The sequence below is a fragment of the Podarcis filfolensis genome (genome assembly GCF_964270895.1).
Source record: "Podarcis filfolensis genome assembly, chromosome: 10".
Lineage (NCBI taxonomy): Eukaryota > Metazoa > Chordata > Lepidosauria > Squamata > Lacertidae > Podarcis > Podarcis filfolensis.
In genome coordinates, this window is record NC_139612.1 from 47274417 (window position 1) to 47300077 (window position 25661).

The 25661-nt window shown below is 45.5% G+C and overlaps 1 protein-coding gene across 4 annotated transcripts in view; it reads left to right on the plus strand.

The window, feature by feature from the left end:
• The first annotated feature begins 4714 nt into the window (after positions 1–4714).
• CARD10 (caspase recruitment domain family member 10) overlaps positions 4715–25661 on the plus strand; it is a 42842-nt gene continuing 21895 nt past the window's right edge. The window contains exons 1-9 of one of the 4 annotated variants that reach the window (XM_083573922.1): positions 4715–5252; positions 6357–6501; positions 12907–13119; positions 13608–13745; positions 15769–16094; positions 20987–21104; positions 23244–23395; positions 24245–24370; positions 25292–25489. In XM_083573922.1, the coding sequence (XP_083430048.1) occupies positions 6495–6501; positions 12907–13119; positions 13608–13745; positions 15769–16094; positions 20987–21104; positions 23244–23395; positions 24245–24370; positions 25292–25489 (1278 nt within the window). In that variant the 5' untranslated portion in view covers positions 4715–5252; positions 6357–6494. Of the gene's footprint in view, positions 5253–6356; positions 6502–12906; positions 13120–13607; positions 13746–15768; positions 16095–20986; positions 21170–23239; positions 23396–24244; positions 24371–25291; positions 25490–25661 lie in introns of all 4 variants that reach the window. The other 3 variants (XM_083573919.1, XM_083573921.1, XM_083573920.1) reach the window with 3 other exon arrangements.

A 25661-nucleotide genomic window follows, 5' to 3' on the forward strand; every position in this document is an offset into this window, starting at 1 on the left:
GGAATCCTACCTGCCTGTTCGTTGGCTCTGTCTTGCAAGCCATTGTGAGGCACAAGAGTAGCCAGCAACAATGGCAGTAAGGAGGGTAGGCTCACTGCGGGAATGGGGCCACATTGAGGGTCTCCTATCTAGGCCTCCCCCTCAAAATCTGCCTATTTTATTTTTGGAGCACTCCTTGATTGGTTAGCAACCCTAATGTGGAGAGGCAATAATTTTTCTCCTCCACTCAAACGCCACTACAGATCAGACAAGAATATCTACATCTATTATTAATATTTTTTACTTCAAAAAAATCCAGAATCTCTACATCTAAAGCAGGATTATTCTGCACCCAGGCTCCACCTTTAACCCCAATCTTCAACATGGGACTTGCTTCTTATTTTTGCTGCTCTTCCTCATTTTCTCCATCTCTGTCTTCCTGGTTTTCTGCAACTTCTTTCCTCCTGCAGGCTCATCAGACCTTCCCTGTTTCCTTGAGGTGCCAGTTTCATACTTTCCTGTTTTCAAACGCTTTTAATACTTTATACTGCTGTGTGTGTGTATGTGTGTGTTTAAAATGCTGTAAATAGTTAATGTTGCTGGGTGTTGTTGCCAGTTTAATATTTTAAATTGGCTTTATTGCTTTTTAAATCCCTTTTAGGTTACCTTGGATGCTTGCCTCAACACAATTCCTAAAATAAAAAACAAATAGCAAATAGCAAGCATTTTTGTATTGCCTGCTTGAGTTACCCCCACCCCTCAGCCTAAATAAATTTCAACACACATGCTTCAGGCGGTAGATTTCTTTGGGGGCATAATGAAAGGTCAAAAATATATCATTAATGTATTATCATAATTATTTTATCACCAGGGGCACCACTAGTTGTATTTTATTTTGCCATAGGCAGCACAGTATCTTGGGCTGTCTTGGGTATCAGCATTTGTGTGAGTGTTCAGTGGCAGCCATTTTAGATTTGTTCCTCCACCCAGCTACCCACCCCTTTCCTCATGCCAGGCTGGTAATTCTGCTTCTTTCTGGAGTTTGCATCTTTTGTTAATGACAAAAGGCCTTCAGGACTCTTTATTTGTCTTTCATAAGAAAATAAAACGGAAGGGGGGAATATTTACAGCCATTACTAACTGTCAGCCAATATTAGCTCTTCAGAAAATGTATGGTTTCAGAAACACATAACCTTTGCTTATTCATTTATTTATTGAAAAGTGTTTATAAGCTGCTAAATATTTATCTTTAAGCATAGCGCCACATGAAAACAACAATCAGTATTATTAAAACAAAAATGCTACACAAAACAGCTGCATAAAAGCATATAGAAACAAATATACATGAAATACAGATGGAGAAAAACAGCACCACCACAGTCCAGTTCTATGTGCCAGGGAAAGTCTGCTCAAAAATATATGTCTTTACATGATGTTTGAAGCAACTGGTGGCTGCTGCTTCACGTATGACAGAGGGAAGGGCATTCCATAGTGCAGGCGCAGTAGCAGAAAATGCCTGTTTTCAGGTCAGTGCCTATGGTATTTAGTAGGGCAGAGCTTTCCAAACTGTGTGTTGCGACACGTTAGTGTGTTGGCTGCAGTGTGTAGGTATGCCACGCAATATGTATCCATATCTCCTACAAGGAGTTAGTTTAACCTCCGGCTTGACAGTAAAACTGAGTTACTGTGTCGCGAAGTGATGCATGTCTAAAAAGTGTGTCACCAATGTGAAAAGTTTGGAAAGCTCGGCAGTAGGGTGTGGTAGAATTTCCCCAAATGATCTAAGACAAGCAATCTTTCAGGTCTATACAGAGGCAGGCGACCTTTCAGGTAATGGCATTCACTTGGCACTAGTGCTTGAAGAAAAGAAGAAGAAGAAGAGTTTGGATTTGATATCCCGCCTTTCACTCCCTTTAAGGAGTCTCAAAGCGGCTAACATTCTCCTTTCCCTTCCTCCCCCACAACAAACACTCTGTGAGGTGAGTGGGGCTGAGAGACTTCAAAGAAGTGTGACTGGCCCAAGGTCACCCAGCAGCTGCATGTGGAGGAGTGGAGACACGAACCCAGTTCCCCAGATTACGAGACTACCGCTCTTAACCACTACACCACACTGGCTCTCAAAGTGTGTTTGCATCAAAGCAGATCTCCTTCGCCCCATGCCCATGATTTCTTTCTTTCCAAGGTTTCAAGTTGGCAGCTCTACAAAAGTGCACCCAAGAATCCAAATCAGTGTTCTGGAGCAACTGTTTGCCTTCTTCATCAATCAGCAGGCAGAAAAGGAAGAGGCAGGTACGAAGAACCAGGGAAAGTTCTGCACCACATCTCCTGAGAAAAGATGCTACAAGCCATGTCAGACTTTGCCAAGCAGTGCAAAATTCCAGGGGTCTTGGCACTTAACCAGGGTTCATCTTTCCTTTGGAATGAGGCACAGTTTTCTTTACACACCCACCCACACCAGAGCCTTGATGGAGGGAATGCAGAACTTTACACTTCAAGTGTGTCTCTTGTTCCCTCTCTCGTAGCTTCAGCAAAGCTTGTGTACAGAGCAGAAGTTAGCTATGGTCCCTGGACTCTGGGTGCAGCCTCTCCCTGCCAGTCCGCAAGGCGTTCTGCCCCACCTTTCTTCTTGCTCTTTCCAAAAACCTCCTGCAAAAGGACACAGCTCACCTTAATTCTCAACACACCCAGCACCCAGGAATCTAGGGGGAGTCCGGGCACCCAGAAACGTGGAGGAGTCAGGGCACCCACAAATCCATAGCAATAAGGACCCAAGAAATGTCTTGCATGATCAGTCCAAAGGTATATTCTAGACTGCTGCCGTTTTACCAATAGCGAGCCATTAGATAATGGGAAGCCCCAAAGTAGGAATTGAGCATCGTAGTCTTCTCCTACAACTGATATTTAAGAGCATACTGCCTCTGATACTAGAAATAATGTATGATCATAGTAGCCACTCTTACTCTCTACGAATCTGCCCAATCCCCTTTTAAAGCAATCCAGAGCATCTTGTAGTAGAGAATTCTATAGTTCCAACAACCTTTTGTACAAGTAGTTCCTTTCGTCTGTCCTGAATCTCCCGATATTCTGCTTAATTGGATGACTCCAGGTGTTACTATTATGAGATCTACTTTCCCCCAACCATGCATAATTTTATACAGCTCTTTTACTGTCCTCCTTTACTTGCCTTTTTTCTGAGATAAAGAGTCCCAGACACTGTAACCTTTCCTTGCAATTGAATTGCTCCAGCCCCTTGATCATTCAGGTTGCCCTTTTCTGCGACTTTTCAATATTCTTTTTGAGATGTGACGACTGGAAGTGTACAAACTATTCAAAGTGTGTTTGCATCAAAGATTGGCATAAAAGGGCATTGTGATATTGGCAGTTTTATTTATTTGACTTTATGTTTCCTAATGATCCCCAACATGGAATTTGCCTTTTTTTCACAGCAGCCGTGCACCTACTGGGTTGAGCTACACACCACAACTCAAGACCCGGAGGATCCCTTTGCAATATCGCTCCTGGGCAGGTGTGACACCTACAAACACCTGGGAGTACACCTGACCTCTTGGATCACACATAACTTTCTTGTAACCCAGGTAACAGCCAAGACAACAGGTTGTAACAGAGGAAGGATGAGAAAGGATGCAAGGCCATTTCATCTGAGCAACTTTTGGCCCCAGCTTGTCATTAGAAGAACATTTAACTACTGCATGTATATAAGGCAGATCTACACCATACATTTAAAGCACACCCAACACACACTTAAAGCACATGGCTTCCCCCAAAAGAATCCTGGGAACTGTAGTTCAAAGCCACTAGCAACTGTATCTCCATGAGTGAAAAACTAAAGTTTCCAGGATTCTTCCCCCCCCCCGGGGGGGTAGTCATATACTTTAACTGTGTATTAGATGTGCACATTTGAACACATTTATTATAACTGCCAACTTTGCGTGGATATTTGCATAGCACATACCGCTTAATATGTTTTCATAAAGATGGACATATTGATGACTGCCTTTTTAATGTGAACGGATGGTTTTTTTCTGCTTTTCTCTCACCCCTATTTTTATATTTTTCCTTGGTTTTGGTTTTCTTTCTGTTTTGGCAAACTTTGTTATTATAGATATAAACAAATACTAACAGAACTTGTAACTAAGACCGTGCACTTGGCTTCGCTTATTTCCTCCTCCCTTCCAACCTATTTGCCTTTCGCGTGGCGTCTTTTAAGACTGTAAGCTTCCCGGGAGATCCGTGGGCTGCTCTGAAAACATTTTTGGGCTGATGGGAAGGATAAAAAAACAAAAAACCACGACCAAATGCAACCTGCTCCTATAATCCAATGGGCCTGTTGAGCGACAAATCCCCTTGCTTGAACGCTGCCGGTGCCAAGAGGTCGCTCCAGGGTGTTTTTCGGCAGACCACCCTCCTCCCCCCTCAAAAAAAAAAAAAAATCCACAGAAAGGAATAACAACAACACGGAACTCCTCTACAGTGTTGTTCAGGATAATACAAGATGTGAAACATTTAGGCATTGTTACGTGATGGCTAAATGCCCATTCGCCCCACCGGCCGAGCTGGGAGGAAGCGCATGTGTTTCCTAAGGGATCTTGTGGACCGATCCCTTCGGACCCTCTTGGCTTCGGGGTCCCTCGCTCCCTTTCGCCGCCGTCCTCCCCGCCCCCCGGGCGAGCGCCTGTCTCTCCCCGGGGAATGGCATCCACACGGCGCGCATTCCTGAGCCGGCGGAGGGGCTGCTGGGACTTGTTTTGGCTCAGAGGGCGAATTCCTCCATTCAAACGCCAGTGTGCAAATCTGCCCTTGCCTGCCTATAGCCCGGCCCCCTTTCCGGCCCGGGACCAGGCTGGTGACTGGTGACTGCTCCCGCCAGGTGTGCGTGTGTGTGCAAGGGATGAGTAGGCGAGAGTATGCAGGGGCGAGAGGCGGGCCGGGTGCGGGGCTAAGACGGAAGAAGGCGACGAGGGAGGCAAAGGGCGCGCGCGGAGCGGGGAAAGTGGACCAACTCCCCCGGCTGCTCCTTCCGGATCGGGAGTTTGCTCCTTGGGATGCCCAATTCCTTGTGGAATTAATGAGCCGCTCAGCTCAGAGGCTCAAGGTGATAGTCCTCATGGTGCACAGAGGAAGCCGGTGAATGAGTGGGCGGGGCCGGGCCTGCAGGTACACTTTGTGTGTGATTCCCAGGAACGTTTCCTGAGACCCTTATTGTGAGTGTGTGTGGCTGATGGTCCCAAGTCCTACTGCAAAGTATCCTACATGTAAGTATGTAAATCGCAAATATTCGCGTTTCTTTCCTTCCTTTTCAACCCTGCCTCTTGTTTCTCTCCGTTGCCGCCCCCCCTTCTGCCTGTTTCTAGATTGCAAACTCGTGGGAACAGAGAAACGTCTTTTGTATTTATTTTTGCTAACACCCCTGCATAGAGATAGTGTTATTTAAGTAATTGTGCGTGTAGTTCTAGATCTACAGTGATGTGAGTGGTATTTAATTTCTGTAGTGAGGCCCAAGATTGCTTGGAATGGCACTCCCTTGCCCTGAAAGCTTGAACTCTTTGCACCTTCTTCAATATCCCTGCTAGTAGTATATGCGTGGGAAGCCACCTGGAATTGATTTTTGTGAAGGAGGAGCATGTCTGCACATGGTCAGATGGATGCTCATTTTAAATTCTCCCAGTGTTGAATCTGGGCTGCACACACATTACCAGCTTAAAATGCAGCTAGGTTGTTCTTTTTTTCTCAGTTTGGTTCAAAGCCAGATTGGAATGAAAGGCATCAAAATGCCGTATGTCATAAGAAATGACACGATACAGACAGAATAGATATGGATTGTGGCTAATGTTGTGCGTACACTGCTTTTCAAAACCAGCCATGGGAGAGCACTGGATGCAAAATAAGAGGTGTGTGTGTGTGCAGAGCCCTAAATTGTGCAGCAAGTCCTATAGACCCCTGGCTTAAATTAAGATCTCTTGAATCCTGTAAACTGCTTTTGCCACGTCAGATCCCTCCAAGAGCTCACGTTGAGCTGCATCTGGCCATACTGAATATTTGAGCAGTGGCATTATTTAAGGAGGTGGTGAAAAGTGAAAATCACTGTGCCACTTTCAAAACAGTTTCCCCCCTCCCTTTGATCGACTCAGAGATTTGTGGTGGGGCGGCAGCGATTCTACTGTGTGTACTTTGGACACACAGGAATCCCAGGGAGAGAGATGCGTGAGGAAGGAGCAAGAGAAAAAGGGAGGGGGAGGAGCCTGCATGTGTGGAGATGAAAAGAACCATTCTTCATGTCATTAAGAATTAGTTAATGAAACAGAAGGGAAGGACCTTGCTGTAGAAAATAACACAGGCTTTTGTTGTTCTCTTGCCAGCTGCACTTAGGATAATCCACCCTTCGCGGAAAGTGAGATGGCCCACGGATGCATATCATAACTAAAAGGGAGAAATCAGAAGTGGCCGCCAAAGTTGAAGTTTTTATCCTGGGCTGGTGCTACCTGTGATTCTTCAGCATGACAGGTAAGCCAGTAGGGTCAGTGGAGGTGCAACAAGCTGCAGAGTTGATTGGCTTATTTTGAGATTGAAGTTGTTCTATATGGAAGTTGTGTATGTGTGGCTCAGAGAGACATCCTTCCTCTCCCTTCCTCTCTTAAATATATAACCCCATAAGTCACTTGGGATTTATGGCAGAGAAGCCACTGTAGGAAATACCTGCCCTGGGGGGGGGAAGAGGCAAGACCTGCGACTGATGACTCAGCAGGTCATTTGTGTGTCTGAGATTGATGACTCATTCTTGGAATGGCCCTGCCCTGCTTAATCAGCCAGGATGGGGAGAAACAGAGCTACACTTATTCGCATTTAGTTCAAGGAGGGATGGGATTCCCCCCTTTTACTGTCACAGGCAAACTGTAGTTTGTCAGCTTTCTTTAGCTTCAAAGGGAAGCTTTGGTGCTCAATAGCTGCCAGCCTATTGTGCATCTATTAATACCACAGAATGAGTGTCTAGGATCAGTCAGTTCCATCTCTTTAGCTTATCTTTATCAACCGCCAATGGGCTTATTGAGATGTTAGAACAAAGGAGTGAATGCTGACCTTAATGAATGGATGTATAAAGTTGTATTACTCAGAACATTGTTCCACAGCAAGACCCTCCTGAATCAGACCAAGAACCTTTCGGGTCCAGCATCCTGTTTTCTACAGTGCCTCATCTGGAGCTTAAAAGATTGCAGTGTTGACAATACAGTACCTTGAATTGTTTGTGGTGAAATACTCAATGCTTCTGCCTTGTGTACGTCTAGAATTCTCCCCACCAGTCGCTGTTCACACCGCCCCCCCCCCCCAATCCATTATCCCTGTTTTGTCTACATACAGTCACACCTCATGTTACGTTTGCTTCATGTTACGTTTTTTCAGGTTGCATCCCGTGGTGACCTGGAAGTACCAGAAAGGGTTACTTCCAGGTTTCGACGCTTGCGCATGCGCACAAGCACTAAATCCCGCTGCGCCCCTGCACAAATATGGTGCTTCAGGTTGCGGGCTTTTCATGTTGTGAATGGGCCTCCGGAACGGATCCCGTTCGCATCCAGAGGTACCACTGTATTCAGTAATATTGTCTGCAAGGCCAGCCCTGCCGTTAGGCAGAGCGAGGAGCATAGGAAGTTGCCTTTATATTGAGTTGAGTCACCTGGCACAGTGTTATTTACACACTGACTACATGCTGCTGTCTGGGATTTCAGACAGCGAACATTCCCAGCACAAACTGGAGACACCAGAGATTGAACCTGAGGCTTTCTGCATGCAAAGCAGATGCTGTACAAAAAAGCTATATAGTCCATCCTCTCTGAGCTCTGGCTTTCCTGCTGCCTTAGTCAGCGAAACTTGGGATGTGTCCCCAGTCAGCAGTGGAAACCACCCAGTCTGCTTCTCCTGTGGACAGCGCTGTATGTTTCACATTCTTTGCTTGCCACCCCTAAGCTATCCTGCTGCCCTCTGGTGCTACAGAAGATGCTGTCCCATCATCAGTGTTGAAGTATGATTCAGATGCCTGTCCAATTGGCTCTGATCATGGGATGTGAGAGGGGTACCTCGGTTTACGAACTTAATCTGTTCCGGAAGTCCGTTCTTAAATGGAAACCATTCTTAAACCAAGGTGCACTTTCCCTAATGAGGCCTCCCACCGCTGGCGCCCTTCCACCGTTCGGATTCTGTACTTAGACTGAGGTAAAGTTTGCAAACCAGGACACTACTTCCAATTTTGCGATGTTTGTAAACTGAATCGTTCGTAAACAGGGCTGTTTTTAAACCGAGGTACCACTGTACCTCTATAGCATAAAAATATCAAAGACCTTTACAGCAATATCTATATATAATAAAGAACCACATTAAAAATTGTAATTGGAGACCATCAATTTCCAGTTATGGGAAGGTGCTTTCCTGATCATCTGCATAAGCCCAGTGGCATTGAAAAGCTTTCAGGAGGCATTTAAAGATTGAAACAGAAGGCGGCTGCTGGATCTCTCTGGGCAGAGCATTCCTCAGAATTGGACTGATAACACTAAAGGCTTGGTTTCTTGTTCCTGCAGACAACACTGGTCTTTGCTGAAAGAGGTTTCCGTGGGAAAGCAAACATTGGACTCTGGGGCTCTGCATTACGTATTTGTTCTAATCTTCAATTTCTTAGAAAAGGCAGGGGGAAATGGAGCTCCAGGGAGCTGCAGGTCAGGTTCAGGCCTGCTGTTATGAGCAATGTTGATACTGGGCTGCTTTGGAGGCCCTGAGGTTGGGGATTTGCTCCTGTTTGATGGTGTGATGGCAGTTTTGTTCCCTGGAGAGTGCTGACTTTGCCCATGTAAAGATTGCCATTTTTGAGCTTTGGAGGGAGGGAGTGGAGGCAACGCTTTGTGGGAAAGTGTTTTGTGTGTGTCCGTATTACCAAACAGTTGGGGATGTCTACTTGTCGTCAAGCGATCAGATTTATCAACTTGGTTCCTTTTGGGGGGCCTTTAAATGCTCTCACATTCCTGCTGGTTTGGCTTGCCAGTTGATGGCAACAGTGCACCACTCTGGTTTGCCTTAAGGTGGGCAGCTGCCAGAGAAGGCAAGGCTCCTGCTTCTTCTGCACAAGGTCCACTTTTGTGAATGCCAGCTGCTTGGAGCCACACCAGGGGAGGAGAGTGTTCATGCAATCAGGTCTGACATCCCATAAGCATCAGGGTGTGGCCTCTGTGAAAGCAGGATGCTGGACCAGGTGGGCCATTGGCCCTGATCCAGCAGGGCTCTCCTTATGGTCTCAGCATGTTTTTATCTGTTACGTAGCATTATCAATACATATGGTGGTTTATAGACTAAAGTTGAGACACCTGCTTTGAAAAAGTTAAATTTCTGTAAGGGTGCAGAGGAGGAAGAGCAGGGTGTCCTTTTAGTCATTAAATGTTAATGCATGGCAAAAAAGGAAAAAAATATGAAATGCATCAGCACCTGAAGAGGATAAACAAGGATATGCTAATCTTTTTATATCAGGCATGTCCAAAGTCTGTTTTGGGGGTCTAATCCAGCCCGCTGGTTGGTTTAACCCGTACCCTATGGCAGTTTATTTCCTGGGGTAAAATTCCCCAAAAAAGCTCAACATGCATGTTCACTTCATCAAATCTGCCCCTCTTTAAAAAAAGTTTGATTTATTTATACCCCTGATTTATTTAGATACAAATTTAGTGATCATTTACTATAATTTCACGGAGTCATGTTGAGTTGGAAGGGACCATGGGGGTTATCTAGTCCAGTCCCCCAAAATGCAGGGATCTTTTGCCAAACAGGGGGCTCAAACCCACAATCCTGGGATTAAAAGTCTCATGCTCTACCGACTGAGCTATACATCTTGCCATAGTGAGGAAGATTGTGGCCAGGTGTCCTGTGTTCCTGCTTGGTCTGCCACTCAGGTGCTCCCTGTTGCTGATGGGCAATTTCAAGGCCCTGCTCTCCCTTATAATTCATTGTTTTCCCACTGGATTTGTCCTCTGATTGCCCTTCAGATAGAGGATTGTCTTTTGGAAATTAGGGCAGATGGCCACCGTAGGCAATAGTAACAAAGAGGAAAGGGAGCAAATGCAGTTCTTTCTATTTAGTTCTCAGGTGGAAATGAGAACAAAAGGGTTAACCCAGCCTTCCCTCAGCCTGATCCCTCCAGATGTTTTGGACACATAACACAATGGGAGTTTTTAGCTCTATGGCACCAGGTTGGAGATGGTTGCCTTCTTTGTGGGCTTTGAGAAGGTACTTGAAAGATGCTAAAGAGGAGACATTGTATTTTTTTTTAAATGATATTTATTAGAATTTTCAAAATGTTACAAAATAAAAAATCAAAAACAAATGCAAATTCAAACCAAAAAGGAAAGAAAAAAATAGAAAAAAATACAACAATACATCACAAACAATTAAAAACATTAAAAAAACAAATTCATTATTTCCAAATCCTCAACTGTCATTACCTTCTTTCTTAGACCTCCTCCTCCTCCCTTTCTTTGTATCCTAGTTGTTAATTATCCCAGCAAATCCTTTCCATATTTCATAATATTCTGTCATTACATTACCCTAATCTGTTTTAATCTTATCTTTCTATAATAAGATAAATCTTAAAGCTTAAAACTTAAATCTTGTCCTTACCAGCTTCTCATAACCATAACATTCTTTCATAATTCTTTAAACATTTTTGCTAAAGCCAAGTAATTTCATTCCAACATTTTCCTAATGTTCATCAATTTTATAAAACAGTTCTAATGGTAGAGGAAAAAAAACACAAACAAATCCAATCTTCATCCAACGTCCCTTCCTCCTGGTTCCGGGTTTTGTCAGTCCTTATTATCACGTCGATCTAGCTCATTAACCTGGCAACCTTATATCCGAGGCCCTCAAGTCTCTTCCATGTCCCTTCCGCAGCTCTTCTTCATATTTGTAGCTGTATTTTCCCTTGTCTCCTGCTCGTGGTAGCTCCAGCTTGGCAATATTTTTAACCCTTCTCGACAGATCAGCCCCTTTTCCATATTCAACACTAAATTCCATTTGGTATTTAACAGCATGTTTCAAAAACCCTCCAAGATTAGGAGCCCCCACAATCCCAAACATCTCACGGCCCATTGCCACATTTGAAAAGTCCAGACATTTCAGCATAGGAGGGTCAATCCAGCCCCCCATTTCCAAGCCAAACCAAACTTTTTCTTTCCAAATGTGGCTTTTTAAGAGGAGACATTGTAAAGGCCTTTTGGCAGGGAGATTATCTCTGTTGCTTCTGGGCGACTTCCAGACCATCAATAGTGTGTAGGAGGAAATCAGTCAGATGCTGGAAATTTAGGTTTTTGTAATTAAAGTGGTGCAACAAATCTACTTAAAAACAAATAAAAAACTCAGATGTCTTGCAATTAGGGAACTGATGAGAAAAAACACTAAGAAGTGTGAGTTAAATGATTCCAAGGAAGTCAGGATGAATACTCACTGTGGTATAACCACCCCACAAACATTTCGGACCTCATGCTCAATAAACAGCAAGCAAGTTGGGATGAATGCTGAATAAACTGGTTTGTCTGGAGGAGCATCCGGTCACTACAGCAGCAGCAGCAACAGCTTTGTTGTTTCGTCCTTTGGGTTTGCAGTCAAAGGGTGCTTGCAGGCTGTCACAATTTCCAGGTGAGATTCAGTCCACATACCAGCAAATTCAGGTTGTGTGGTTGCGGTTGGCCAAGAGGACTTGTACAACAAACCTGCTTCCCCAAAAGGTCAGACTTTTTTTTTCCCCAGTAAGGAAGGTGATGAGTGAATGCTCTGGAAAACATGGAATATTATTTGCTTTGATGCAGCGTCATTTAACCTCTGTGCTAGCAAGTCACAATGAATGCTTGGTAAATTGGCTGCCTGGAAGCACCCCAAGAACTGGTGTCAAGTCCAATGCCAATTCCTTCATTATCCATGCAGTGTAGCCCATGATCTTTCTATATTGCATACATAGGAGCACATCACTGCGCTCCCTGTAAATGAAAGGAGAACAACAAACAGACATGTGCTTCCATGTTGTTCTAAGGCTGGCATTCTCCATTCACCCAGGAGTGCGCTCTGAAAAGGTGGGAAATAGCCATCCTGATTGTGAGTATGGAAGACTGGCTGAAAGCTCATCAAGGGGAAACGAGTTCATTTTTTTAAAAAATATTTTTATTAAGCAATTTCAACATAACAAATTATCAAACCATATAATCACACAGATTATTTCCCCCCCCTTTTTCCCCACCCCCCTTCCATCCCTCCTGCCCCCCACCAGGGACTTCCCTCAGCTCCTCTCTCTGCATGTTATAAAATTATACATATCCTTGCGTTGTCTATCTATCATGTTATCAACCAATAAATTTGTGTATGTTTATTCAAAACATGCCAAGGAGTCCAGTTCATTTTGTTGTCTTTTTAGATAATTTGTAAAAAGTTCCCATTCTTCCTTAAAGTCGCAGTTTTCCTTGTCCCGCAGTTTATATGTCAATTTAGTCAGTTCTTCATAGCTCATCAATTTTTCTCGCCACTGTTCTTTCGTTGAGATTTCCTCATTCTTCCATCCTTGTGCTATCTTTTTTTTTAAAAAAAATATTTTTTATTATTTTATTAATTATTGTGCTATCAAGACTCTTGCCGCTGTTGTAGCATACATAAATAAGTTCTTTGTTTTTCTTGGCAGGTCTTGTCCTACAATCCCTAACAAAAATGCTTCTGGTTTTTTTTACAAATGTCATTTTAAACATTTTTTTCAATTCATTGTATATCATTTCCCAAAATTTTTTAACTTCTCTACATTCCCTCCACATATGGTAAAAAGTCCCCTCTTTTTCTTTACATTTCCAACATATGTTTGACGAAACGAGTTCAAATTTAATGACCCAGTCTGTGAACCCCTAGGGCCTAAGGAGATAGTAAACGAAAGCCTCTCGGAGGCAGGAGAGGAAGAAGATGCATTGTGGGAAAAGATTGAGAGTGTCCGGCACAAGCTGACCCGCTCTCTGAACCCAGCCAAACTGACTCCATACCTCCGCCAGTGCCGTGTGATTGATGAGCAGGATGAAGAGATGGTGCTGAGTCCCCATCAGTTTCCATGCAAGAGCAACCGGACAGGTGAGAGGAAGTGAAGAACTCACATGGAAAGTACAGCGCTGGGGGTGAAGGCTTGCTTTGTATAAAGCAGTCCTGGCCCAAAGCCCTAATCCAGGAATGGATCCCAGACACATGTCTCTACGGTCCTGGCTTATTGCTTTTATTTATCATGGCTTCACATTGCATTTTAATATGAAAAGAGCTTCTCTCTCTCCCTTTCCTTCTTCCCCTCACTCTGCCTCACCCACACAACAATCACTATGATTTATGCTCTTGTTCCCATTTTACAAAATGGGGCTTAAGATTCACGCAGGGAGACGGAGACTGAAATGAAATTGGGCTCAAGCCTTCCGGATCCAGCAGCTTCTGCATGGTTTTGGGACAGCGGGAGAAGCTTGGGGTAGTATCTTTGGATACTTGAAGCTGCTTGGTTTTTGGTTCAGCTCGCTGCTGATCGTGTGGCACTCATTTGTTCTATTATTATTATTATTTATTGTCTTCCTCCGCAGGACTCCTCATGGATATCTTGCGAAACCGAGGGAAAAGAGGCTACGAAGCGTTCCTAGAATCCCTGGAGTTCTATTACCCTGAGCATTTCACCCAGCTGACGGGGAAGCAGCCAGTTCAGCGTTGCTCGATGATCCTGGGTAAGAAGTTGTGGAAGTCTCCTCCTTATAGGTCCCTTGGCACAGGAGGCCGACAGCTTGCTTAAGTTAAGCAGGTCAGGGTCGGGTCAGTGCTTGGCAATCACATGCAGGGTGAATGGGCATGTGGTGGCCAACCTGGTGCTTCCGCTGCCTTCGATGCCACCTCTCCCTGCCCCATCTCATTCTTGACAAGCAGCAGTGGTGCCACATCTGGGAAGGCAGGGCAGGAGCAGCACCCCAACTCCCACTCTGTGACTGCTGCAAAGTGTGAAGCAGAGATGTGTGTTTGTGTACACGCAGTGGGATGCTTCAGTTGGACTGCATCTTCCTGGCACATGCCCAGTGTATGTTTATAAAGAAACATCTCCACATGCGGCACTGTCTGCTGCTGCAAATGCCAGCCAATGTGTGGTGAACATGTTCGTCCTGTGAATGTGTGATTTGACTGCCCTTGGTTAGAAACACTGAGCTGGACCATTGCTCCATTTGGCCTAGTACACAATTCAAAGTGTTGGTGCTGACCTTTAAAGCCTTAAACGGCCTCGGTCCAGTATAACTGAAGGAGCGTCTCCACCCCAATTGTTCAGCCGGGACACTGAGGTCCAGCTGCAAGGGCCTTCTGGCCGTTCGCTCCCTGCAAGAAGTGAGGTTGCAGGGAACCAGACAGAGGGCCTTCTCGGTAGTGGCGTCTGCCCTGTGGAACGCCGTCCCATCAGATGTCAAGGAAATAAAAAACTGTCTGACATTTAGAAGACATCTGAAGGCAGCCCTGTTTAGGGAAGTTTTTAATGTCTAATGTTTTATTGTGCTTTTAATATTCTGTTGGGAGCTGCCCAGAGTGGATGTGGAAACCCAGCCAGGTGCGTGGGGTATAAATAATAAATTATTATTAATTATTATTCCTAAACTTCCCTCCACCCTGTGGTCTGCTTGCAAATTGCTGAGGATCTTGGTGGACCACTTAATGATTCTCCTGTCTGTTGCAGCAGTTGTGGTGTGCTGTGACAGATGTGGCATGATTTTTAATTGCATTGTTATTGCTGATTTTATTTCATATGTTGTATTGTATTACAGGGTGAATTCCATAAATACAACATAAAATAAAAATCCGTATGGATATTAAATGCACTGTGCCTGCTGTTCACATCTGCTGCTCCCCCTGTTCTTCACAGACACACCATGGGCCACCTGTATGAAGCTTACGGACCACAATTTGAGAACCCCTGGTCTACGTGATTGGTAGCCAACATGACTACCAGTCAGATGTTAGCTACAACTCCCAGATGTTAACTACAGCTCCCATAACCTTTGGACGTGCTGGCTGGCATTGATGGGAGTTGTGGTTCACAACCTCTGGAGACCATCAGGTTGGCCACTCTTGATCTACACACCAACTGATTTTTGGGCAGGAGGCTTATTCCAGTGCTACCTGCATATGCTGAACATTGACTCTGGGAATTTTTTTGCAGTCAAGACAGGCACTCTGCTACTGAGCTATGGCCCTTGAGAGTCCATGGGTTATCTGCAAAACGAGTCCTAGAGTAGACCCACTAACTAACATAAGTAAAGGTAAAGGGACCCCTGACCATTAGGTCCAGTCGTGACCAACTCTGGGGTTGCGGCACTCCTCTCGCTTTATTGGCCGAGGGAGCCGGCGCACAGCTTCCGGGTCATGTGGCCAGCATGACTAAGCTGCTTCTGGAGAACCAGAGCAGCGCACGGAAATGCCGTTTACCTTCCCGCCGGAGCGGTGCCTATTTATCTACTTGCACTTTGACGTGCTTTCGAACTGCTAGGTTGGCAGGAGCTGGGACTAAGCAATGGGAGCTCACCCCATCGCGGGGATTCGAACCGCCAACCTTCTGATCAGCAAGTCCTAGGCTCTGTGGTTTAACCCACAGTGCCACCCGTGTCCCACTAACTAACATAGGCCCATTAATTTCAGTGGGTCTAGTGTGAGTGGAAACTTGGTTGGCTGTAACCCCCATGTGCCCAATTTGCTGAGCATCCTCTTGCTTTCCAGACGAGGAGGGCCATGAAGGCCTGACTCAGTTCCTGATAATGGAGGTCAAGAAGATGAGGGCTCAGCGGAGAGGGCAGTTGGAAAAGGAACACGGGCTCCAGGCGAAGAACCGGGCCTTGGAGGAGGAGGGCGCCCAGCTGAAGCAGCAGCTCCAGAAGCTGCAGAAGGTGCAGGAACGTTACCAGAGGTTCCAGGAGGAGTGGGACTCCCACAGCATGGAGCTGCTGAAGCTGAAGGACGACAACTACATGCTGGCCATGCGCTACACCCACCTGTGTGAGGAGAAGAACGCTGCTGTTCTCCGAAGCCGGGACCTGCAGCTGGGGGTATGGAGAGCAGGGGGAAAGAGGGAGGTGGGGACTATTGGTGAATGCATGCAGGTGTTAACAGGGCAATGGAAACGGGTGTGCACACCCAAGATAAACCAAGGTGCCAGGAATCACTGTGTTAATGATTCACTGCCTGCCTGGATGTAGGTGCTTTGGGTTCATTGGCCCGGGCCTGCCAGCCACTCCTTTATAGGGAAATAGGGGAAAGGTGTCTGAAGGCTGGCCAGCGAGTTGCTTGACTGTTGTCTCATATTTGAAGGTTTAAAAACGTTTCCCCAGAGTAGTGCTCAAGGAAATTAGGCAAAGGAATGCAGTGATTTGGAATGAATGGCACCACCAGTGGATTCTCAGAAACACAGGAGTGTATATACAGTGGTACCTCGGGTTACAGACGCTTCAGGTTACAGATACTTCAGGTTACAGACTCTGCTAACCCAGAAATAGTACCTCGGGTTAAGAACTTTGCTTCAGGATGAGAACAGAAATCATGGTGTGGTGGCAGTGGGAGGCCCCATTAGCTAAAGTGGTACTTCAGGTTAAGAACAGTTTCAGGTTAAGAACGGACCTCCAGAACGAATTAAGTTCTTAACCCAAGGTACCACTGTACCCAGAAAGGGAACGCCTTATATTTTCCAAATGACGCTATGTTATGGGTGTGTGAACTTTCGTCATGCAGTCAGTTTTGGAGGACTGGTGTCATAAGAGAATATCCAGGCTGCTGTTTTTGCATGAAGGCCAGAGCGTGCATATACTTTAGGAAAAGCCCCAGGTACAAATAAAAGGTTCTGAATTATAGAGAAGTAGCTGCGTTCTCCAGCAAGTCTCATAACATGATAATTCTTAAGCTGATGTTTACTGGGGTAGGGAGCTGTCTGATACCCAGTCAGATTATTTGTCAGTCTTGGACATTTTTGGGATGTAGCCCCTGCTTGCCCTACTCAGAGTAGACCCATTGACGTTGCTAAACAGGACTAACTCACTGATTTCTATGGGTTTACCTTGAGTATAACTGAGTTGGAAACAACCCATTGTGTCTGATCTGGCTGGCAGCAGCTCTCCAGGCCAAGGGTCTATCACAGGCATAGGCAAACTCAGCCCTCCAGATGTTTTGGGACTACAGTTCCCATCATCCCTGACCACTGGTCCTGTTAGCTAGGGATCATGGGAGTTGTAGTCTCAAAACATCTGGAGGGCCAAATTTGCCTATGCCTGGTCTATCACCTCACCTGATCCTTTGAACTGGAGACACCTGGGATTGAACCTGCTTCCTTCTGCATGCAAGGCATATGTCTTACCAGGTATAGCATTTCCTGATGTTCCAAATATTCCCAGCCAGCTTTTTCTCACCTTTCAAGTCCCTCCTTGGGAGTTTTGTATTCTCTTGGGCTCCTCTCAAAGCTCTCTCTCCCCCCACTTCCCCTTCAGTTAATTTAGGCATATGTATACACCCTGTTTGCTTTCTGTCTTGTGGTTTCTCTTGTGTTTGTATCCCTCCCCTCTTGTCCTCCCCTTCCTTTTATTATCTCTCCCACTTGTCCCCCTGTACGGCACGGCCACTGTGGAGTAAGCAACTGTCTGCTATTTTGCTCCGTAAAGCCCTATGCATATTGATGACGCCGTAAAAATGATTGATGACGGCAGTCCTCGCCTTCGTTGGTTAGATCTGAGCCCTGTAGTTACTTTCACATTTGCTCCAGGAAGGCATTAATACGCAGACCATGGCTAAGGCACTTCTTAATCTTCTCTTTAGTGAACTGAAAAGGGGCTTCGTTTGTGTTTACAGCAGAGCATCTTTTCATGTAGGATGCAAGTACCAGAAAGTGAGGGCCTGCTTCTAGGGTACGTTTGTGTATGTCTGCCTGCACTTATTCACAATGGAACATGTATATAACATGTCATTCTTCTTGTAGATTATTTTTATTATTTCCACATTTCCCACTCTGTCCCTAAAGGTTCAGGATAGGATGCCAACAGCAATTAAAATTACGATATTTGACATTTTTTATAGTGGCTCACAGTATTCAAAATGCTTCATGTAAAATAATAAATTATTATTATTGGGAAGCAGGAAGAGGGCCTTCTCGGTAGTGGCGCCCACCCTGTGGAATGCCCTCCCATCAGATGTCAAAGAAATAAACAACTGTCTGACGTTTAGGAGACATCTGAAGGCAGCCTTGTTCAGGGAAGTTATTAATGACTGATGTTTTAATGTATTTTTAATCTTTTGTTGGAAGCCGTCCAGAGTGGCTGGGGAAACCCAGCCAGATGGGCATGGTATAAATAATAAATTTATTATTAATTAATTATTATTATTATTATATCAGTAATTCCCTTAAAACTCCCCTGTTGGGTAAGGTTGGTTTTATGAGATATACCATGGGTAGGGAACTGGATCAGATTGGCAGGTTGGACCCAGAATTCCTTCACCTTCCAAGAGCCACTTTGGCAGCTGGGCAGGGCTACTCACCTGTCAATCAGCTGACATGATATGATGTCAGGTGTTCCAACTTTAAACCTGTAGCTTTCAAGAAGATGCTTCCTTTGCAGCCTCTTTAATTCAAGCTGCATCTGAAAAGAGGCATCCTTTGTAGCTGTGTCTTGACTTCAAGCTGTGGCTGCAAAGGAAAACCGCTGTAAGTGCACTCCTGATTCTATGTTTCTAGCTGTAATTCAGTACCTTTTGAATGGGGTGTGGTGACCAAAAAAGGTGCCAGCATTAAAAAAAGCTCTGAAATCTACCGGCAGTTAGTTGCCTGAGCTGCATCAGTGGTTGTCAAATGCTGACTGTCTGGTGGGAAATCAAGAAAACCAGGTGGATGGGGGGAACAGAATGAAGTGCTGAACCCTGAAGAAGAAGCATTTTTGCACTGCAACATTTTATTGCAAGTCCCACTTGTCACCCCCATTTTACAGAAGCGGAGGGTGAGGCTGGAGAGAGGAACTGCTGAGCTCATGGCAGAGTCAGGATATGAGCCTAGCAAAACCAACCCAGATCTGCAATGTCAGTATGTAGCAGCAATTAAAGAAAGCCTCATGCTTATTTGCTGTTGCTAAAACCTGTGTTCATGTGAAATGGTTGTGTGTGTGTGTGTGTGTGTGTGTGTGTGCTCACGAGAGAGATGAAAACTTCCTTATTTGCCCTTCTTGTGATTCATGGGACAGAACGTTGATCTTTTCCACATTTGTTTTAATCAGATAAAGAGTTTGGTGTACTGTGGTTTAAGCATAGTAGGTTTCGTGTGTGCTTGTGTGTTGTTATGCATGCAAGGCAAGCTTAGGATTTCCCCTGTTGTTGCTTAGTATGTAGATGTGTCATCTGATTGTTTTTGTGCTCCCAATCACTTCCCATCTGATGACTCATCAGGAAATTTGTAGGTACTCCCGGTGAGATAAAAACATGAATGGACCTTTAATTGACCTTGTAAGGCCACTAAGGAGATGCTGGTTAGAAAGTGGTTGGAAGCTTAAACGGTTGGGTGATAAACCAAGGAGTCTTATCATTCCAAATACCTGAAGGAGTTTATGGGGCTGCAGCTTGGTCACCTGGCTTTCACCTTGAGCAACTGACATACCTCTTTCCTCTCTCCGAGACAGGAGAGTTTCACTATGAGCTAATCTGTTCTGATCTGATTTTACTTATCTGGAATAACTGCAGTGCTGTTTTAGTCTCTTATCTGGAATAATAATAGTCTTCTGGTTCCTGGGATTCTTGCCACAGAGCTCTTACTCACTGTTGCCCTGCGGTATCGTCTTCATCTTCATTCCTGGGTTCACCTAAACTGCTCCTCCCTGTTTACCTGTATCCTGTACTCCTTCCTGTTTATCTTGCACCACCTCTGCACTTTCTGTCACAGCACTATGGAAAACAATGTGGAATGTGGGTCTAGTGCAGAGATAGCCAATGGGGTCGTCCTCCAATTGTCAAACTACAACTACGGTCAACCCAGCCAACTTGGAACAATGGTCATGGATGGTGGGAGTTGTAGTTCAGCAACAACTGCCACACTGACTGCCCCATGCCGTGAGAGAGAGAGAGAGAGAGAGAATAACTTGGTTGATCCTGCCTAAGTTGGAGTATTTCTGTTTTCATATTAATTTCATTTACAAAGGAGCAACCCCCCTCCCGTTTTTGCAAGCCTGTTTTCCAAACAATATGACATATGTCATAAAATTTATGTACCACTTGCTTGTTAAAAAACCCCTCAAAGCAGTTTACAAAAGATAAAATCAAGCAAAAAATTGCAAACCTACTTTGTCAGATCAACCCTGGTCTTCTGCTTTGCATCTGAGGCTGTCCAGGCATCTGGCAAGACTCTACTCCTCCCCCAGTTTGGGAAAAGGGAAAGACAGAGCCATTGAACATGAAAAGAAGGTTGGGGGTTGGGAACGAGGAGAATGCCATCCTTATAGGACCCTGATTTTTACTCCAGTAGAATGGCCCAAGGCTATTAGGAATAGCTGATCAGTCCCAATTTCTATCTAATTCTTGGCATTCTTTCTTCTTAATCAGAGATATTGAGTGCCTGTCCTAAAAAGAGAAGTGGTTGTTTTGGCATCCTTCCCTTTTGATCTGGAAGTTCTGATTCCGATCCCCAGAATCGTAGGATGGGTTATGGGGAGAGAAGCTCACTTTGCTCAGATTCATTCATGCTTAGTCCATCCCCTTGTCTTTATTATCACTTGATAGGTTTGAGGGTTTTAGACTGCGGCTTTATAATTTGTAATTACATCGTTTTATGTGTTCAAAGTGTTGTGAACCACTGTGAAGAAGTTAATCCTTCAAAGGCAGCCTGCCAATCAATCAATCAATCAATCAATTAATGAAATCAATCAAATCAGTAAATAAAAGGGGGATTGAGCGGCTGTGGCCTTTGTTTCCTATATTTCAGGTAGACCAGATGAAATGCAAGGTCAGCAGCCTGGAAGAAGAATGCTCCCTACTTAGGAAGCAGGCATCTGCAGCTCCCCAGAGAGAAGTGGAGGATCGTGGCCTTGCTGACACTATCTGTGAGTTGCGAGCAGAGAACCAGAGACTGATAGCTTCGCTTCAGGAGCTGCAGAGCAGCCTGCAGGTACTTGCTGAAAATGTTTACGCTAACCTGTGGAGGGGCTGTACTGAATTGCATCTAATGTCTCACCACTGAAACTTGAGCTTCTCCTGGATGGTAAGAGCCAGCATCTGCTTGCAGGAAGTTCTTCTTGGTCCAGCAATGTCTTCTCCAGTCTGATGGGGGTACCTCAAAGGCAGAGCATATTGTCTGAATGTGGAAAATTAAAATACGCAGCCCTGCTGGTTCATCTAGTTCTCACAGTGGCCAACCAGATGCCTGCAAGAAGCCTGCCAGCAGGACCTGAGGGCAACCTGAAGATCAAAAGGGCCTGAGACAGTTGGTATAGTTCAGGATGGGCAAAAACAGTTGCTGGACTACAACTCCCATCATCCCTGACCATTGGCCATGTTGGCTGTGGCTGATGGGAGCTGGAGTCTTAACCACACCTGGAGGTGGTGCAGAAGGTATATGTTTGTGGGATGCAGGCTGCTGGAAGGTCTGCTTCAACACACCTGCCCATCACAGTGCTTTAGCCTCATCTCTGTTGCCTCTACCTCTCTCTGCTATCTAGCTAGATGTTTGATTTTACGTGTGGCCCTCCAACAAGCGAAGGGTTGGACACCAGCAAGGCTGCCCTGTTCGCATTGCTGCTGTGCCTTGCCTTTTTGAAAACCTTTGTTTTCCCCTGCCCCAAATAAACCCTTTTCAAAGCTCCTAATTTCACCTTTGTGTTGCTGGAGCTTGCACTGCCCACAATTTGTTTCGAAAGAGAAAATGTGCTGAACAGACAAATCTCCTGCAGCAAGGCTGGTTCCTGATGCTGCATCCAAGGCGACCACAATGCTTCTCATGATGGAGCTCAGTGTTCCTGTTGCTAGATCACGGCTCTAGCCCTAGTAAAATGCTAAGAGAAATAAAATCTGTTTAAAAGAAAGGCGTCTAGTGTTGACTTAGAGATGTAGGTAGAATACCAATGGGTGGTTTCAACAGCTGTGACTGTTTAGGAGATGAAAGCTGCCTGTTGATATCTGGGTTACAAAATCTTAACCCACAGATAGTATCTGAACACATTATTTTACCGTTTTCCCCCTGTTTTGTTTTAAAAAAGGTATCCTGCACCACAGACCTCTTGTGGTTTGTGAAATCTCTTATCTCTCCACCCTAAATGCTGTTTGTACGACCTTATATCACGATACACAGCCTATTTGCAAAACCTGGAGAAAAATGATTAAAACCCATTTTCAGTTTGAGATTATTTCCAACCCCCCAGCCCCCAAAGAAGAAAGGTTTAACCAGGAGAGGACATAATTTAACTTGGAGATGTGAAAATAAATTGATTGGTGAGGAGGCAGCATCTGGATAGAATCAGTTCGTTATATAAATCTATTACATGCTCAGCAAAATGTTGATATTGCCATTTAAAACTGTGTAATTTAAACTTGGAGTGGTTTAAGAACAGGGCCCATAAAGCATGAAATTATAAGGTTCTTATCTTGGAAGACGTGACCCCATCTTTCCGTGTTCCTAATGAACCGTAAAGCATTGCTTAGTTACGACATTTTGACATTACAGCTTCAGTCATTCACAGTTTGGTTCTTTAGTTTGAGATGGAGGGTATATTTTCCATTCAGTATCTTGGATATCCCTACCGGCATGTTACGTGCAAACAGAGCTAGCATGTGAACCAGCTGTTAGGGCACATCCACCCAGCAGACCTCCCATCATTCCTTTTCCCCAGGAAACCTTGGGAGTTGTAGTTCTGTGAGGGGGTGGATAGGGAGTCACCAGGATTGAGAACATAAGAAGAGCCTGCCAGATCAGGCCAATGGCCCATCTAGGCCAGCATCCTGGCATAAAAAATGGTGTGGAGCTTGTAGTGTAAGAGGCACCTGCAGTTTGTGGTGGGGGAAATTATAAATCAAAACAAAAAAAGTATATATAGATGACGTTTTCTACTCTGAAGCCCCCAGTGGGAGATACTGTAAACAGCCACCCTGCAAGTGCTGACTGCTGTTTCTCTCTCTGTCCATCATGCTATCCCTAACTCGGCTCATCCCGCCAGGCAGGTGATTCTGCGTTTCTGTCGCTTAGGTAGCAGGTGAAGGTCCAGTCCCAGGCTCTGAGAGGATCCTTCTAGACATTCTGGAGCACGACTGGCAGGAAGCGCAAGCAGACAGGCAGGAACTGTGCCAGAAACTGGACTCTGTGCAAAATGAGCTGCAGTGGGCTGAGGAGCTGAGAGATAAGGTCAGTTGCCCCTTCCCCGGGCCTCTGTTTTGGGGGATGCTTTGATGCAGTTGTGGTCTGAATGCATTCAGTTGTTAATGTCTCAGCCAGGTTTTGCAGGGCCCTTCACCAAGTTGCTTTCAAAAGTCACCGTTCTCTAAGTGGTCCCCTCCTCGCTATGGCTCTTTTGCTTCCCCTTCACTCCGGCCCCAGCCCAATCTGCTTCACAGAAACATTAGGAGCTGCCTGATACCAAGACAGCCCATAGCATCGTCTAGCTCAGTGTTGTCCATAATGGCAGCAGCTTTGCAGGGTTTCAGACAGAAGTCTCTTTGTCAGCTGGACCAGAGATGCTTGAGATTGTCCCTGGGACCGTCTGCGTGCAAAGCGGATCCTCTGCCGCTGTGCCATGACCCTTCTTGGGCTTCACTGCCCGGAAGGAGAGGGCAAGATGAGTGGATGCTGCCGCCTGCCCCTGCCTTTGCTCTTTCCACTGCTCACTTGCTTGGAGAGGGGAAGGTGAACAAGCAGAGGTAGCCAGGAAGAAGAGGAGCAGGACCAAAGTGCTGGCACTGGGTGTGGCTCTTGGCAGCTGCCCATCAATGCTGACTGCTGACACTAGCCCTGTTCAAAGCTACTACCATGAAGCCAGGCTCTCAACCCCATTAGCTGGTGTATGCTGAGCTGTGTGTGCTTGCAAAGAGGTGACAATAAATATTTGCACATGCATCCTTTTTTTCCACTTGATGTGTTACAGATCTGGCTGCACAGGTTGTAGGTCTAAACCTGCAGCAGTTTTAAGCCCTAAATAGATTCCTTGAAAATGTAACCCTCTGGATTCTCTCCCCGCCCTCCATCCCACCTCTCCAGTATCTGCAAGATAAGGAAGACCTCCAGCTGAAGCACCAAACTCTGCAGAAGAACTGTGACCTGTACAAACACAGAATGAGTACCGTGCTGGCTCAGTTAGAGGAGATTGAGAAGGAAAGAGATCAGGTGAGCTGCTTCTTTAAGGCAGTCTCCCCTTATGCTAGAAGCAAGGGTCTCTGATAAGAGATAGAATCCCTCTACTATCATTCTGGGTTGCTAGGTGAGGACGAGTGGTACTGATGTAGTTAGTCATGAGAATCAAGAAGCCAAAATGGAAGGAATGCTAAGAAAAGTATTGGAAGCAGAGGAGATCAACTGGAATGGAGACCTTTTTGGTGGCTTCCTCCTCTCCTTAGTCCTATGTCACCATATAAGGCAGTGGCTGAAAAGCTCATCACTACATTGGGCCACAGTGGAGAGAACCTGTGGCCCACCTGTTGTTGAACTCCAGCTCCTATCATTCTTGACTATTGGCCATGCTGGTTGTGGCTGATGGGAATTGGGAGTCCACCGGTATCTGGAGGGCAGCAGTGTTCAGTGAGAAGGTGCTCCCATTAGAAGCCGTCATGCGGAGGACCCCCCCCCCCACTCTATTCCTGAAGCTGCAGGGAGTTGAGGATTGGTATCCTACCAGCCAAGTATGAGCCTTGCTGTACCTGTCTGAGATTTGTAGTCCATAAGTGTGGGATATGATACTGAGCTCCAGAGCTCAGCATCTGGGGAAACCCAAAATTTCTCCAGAAAGCAGGCTCTCTAGTCCTTAAGACACCAATGCATACAGATGGCACCTGGTTGGCAGAAGAGGACCTTGCAGTAGCCAGGGGGGGGGGCATTATTGTTCTTGTAACTCCTTGTCCCTGTCCCCTGGCTATGGAAAGCAGAATCGATAAGCTGTGCAAGATAAACAGAGGCATGCAAAGTTGCTTAATTTGTATACTCCATTGCAATGTACAAAAAACAAAATCAGAAGAAAGCGTCTGTCTGCGTGTAATCCCACCTTCCCAAGGTATGTCAACCACCCCCCACCAGGAATGTGTTTTGTTTCAGGCAATCCAGAGCCGAGATGGTGTTCAGCTGCAATACTCCCAAATCCTCATTGAGAAGGACCAGTACCGCAAGCGTGTCCGGGCCTTGGAGGAAGAGAGGGACGAGCTGCTGGGCAGACTCACAGAGGCCGAGGGCAAGATTGGCACCCTTGAAGCTCAGGTGCAGCGATGCCATTGCACCAGGGGCCTAGGCAAGAAGGTGCGTTTTGAAAAGAGGAGAAAGCTTTTGGGCAGAAAGGAAGGGGAGAAGGTGGATATTTTGGAAGGAGGGAAGGCAAGGCAGCTGAGACTTGAGCGGAATAAAGTTAGGAGGGAAGGACAGAATTCCTTGCAAGTTAAGGGGATGGGCTGAAGGTAAACTAGCAGCCAAG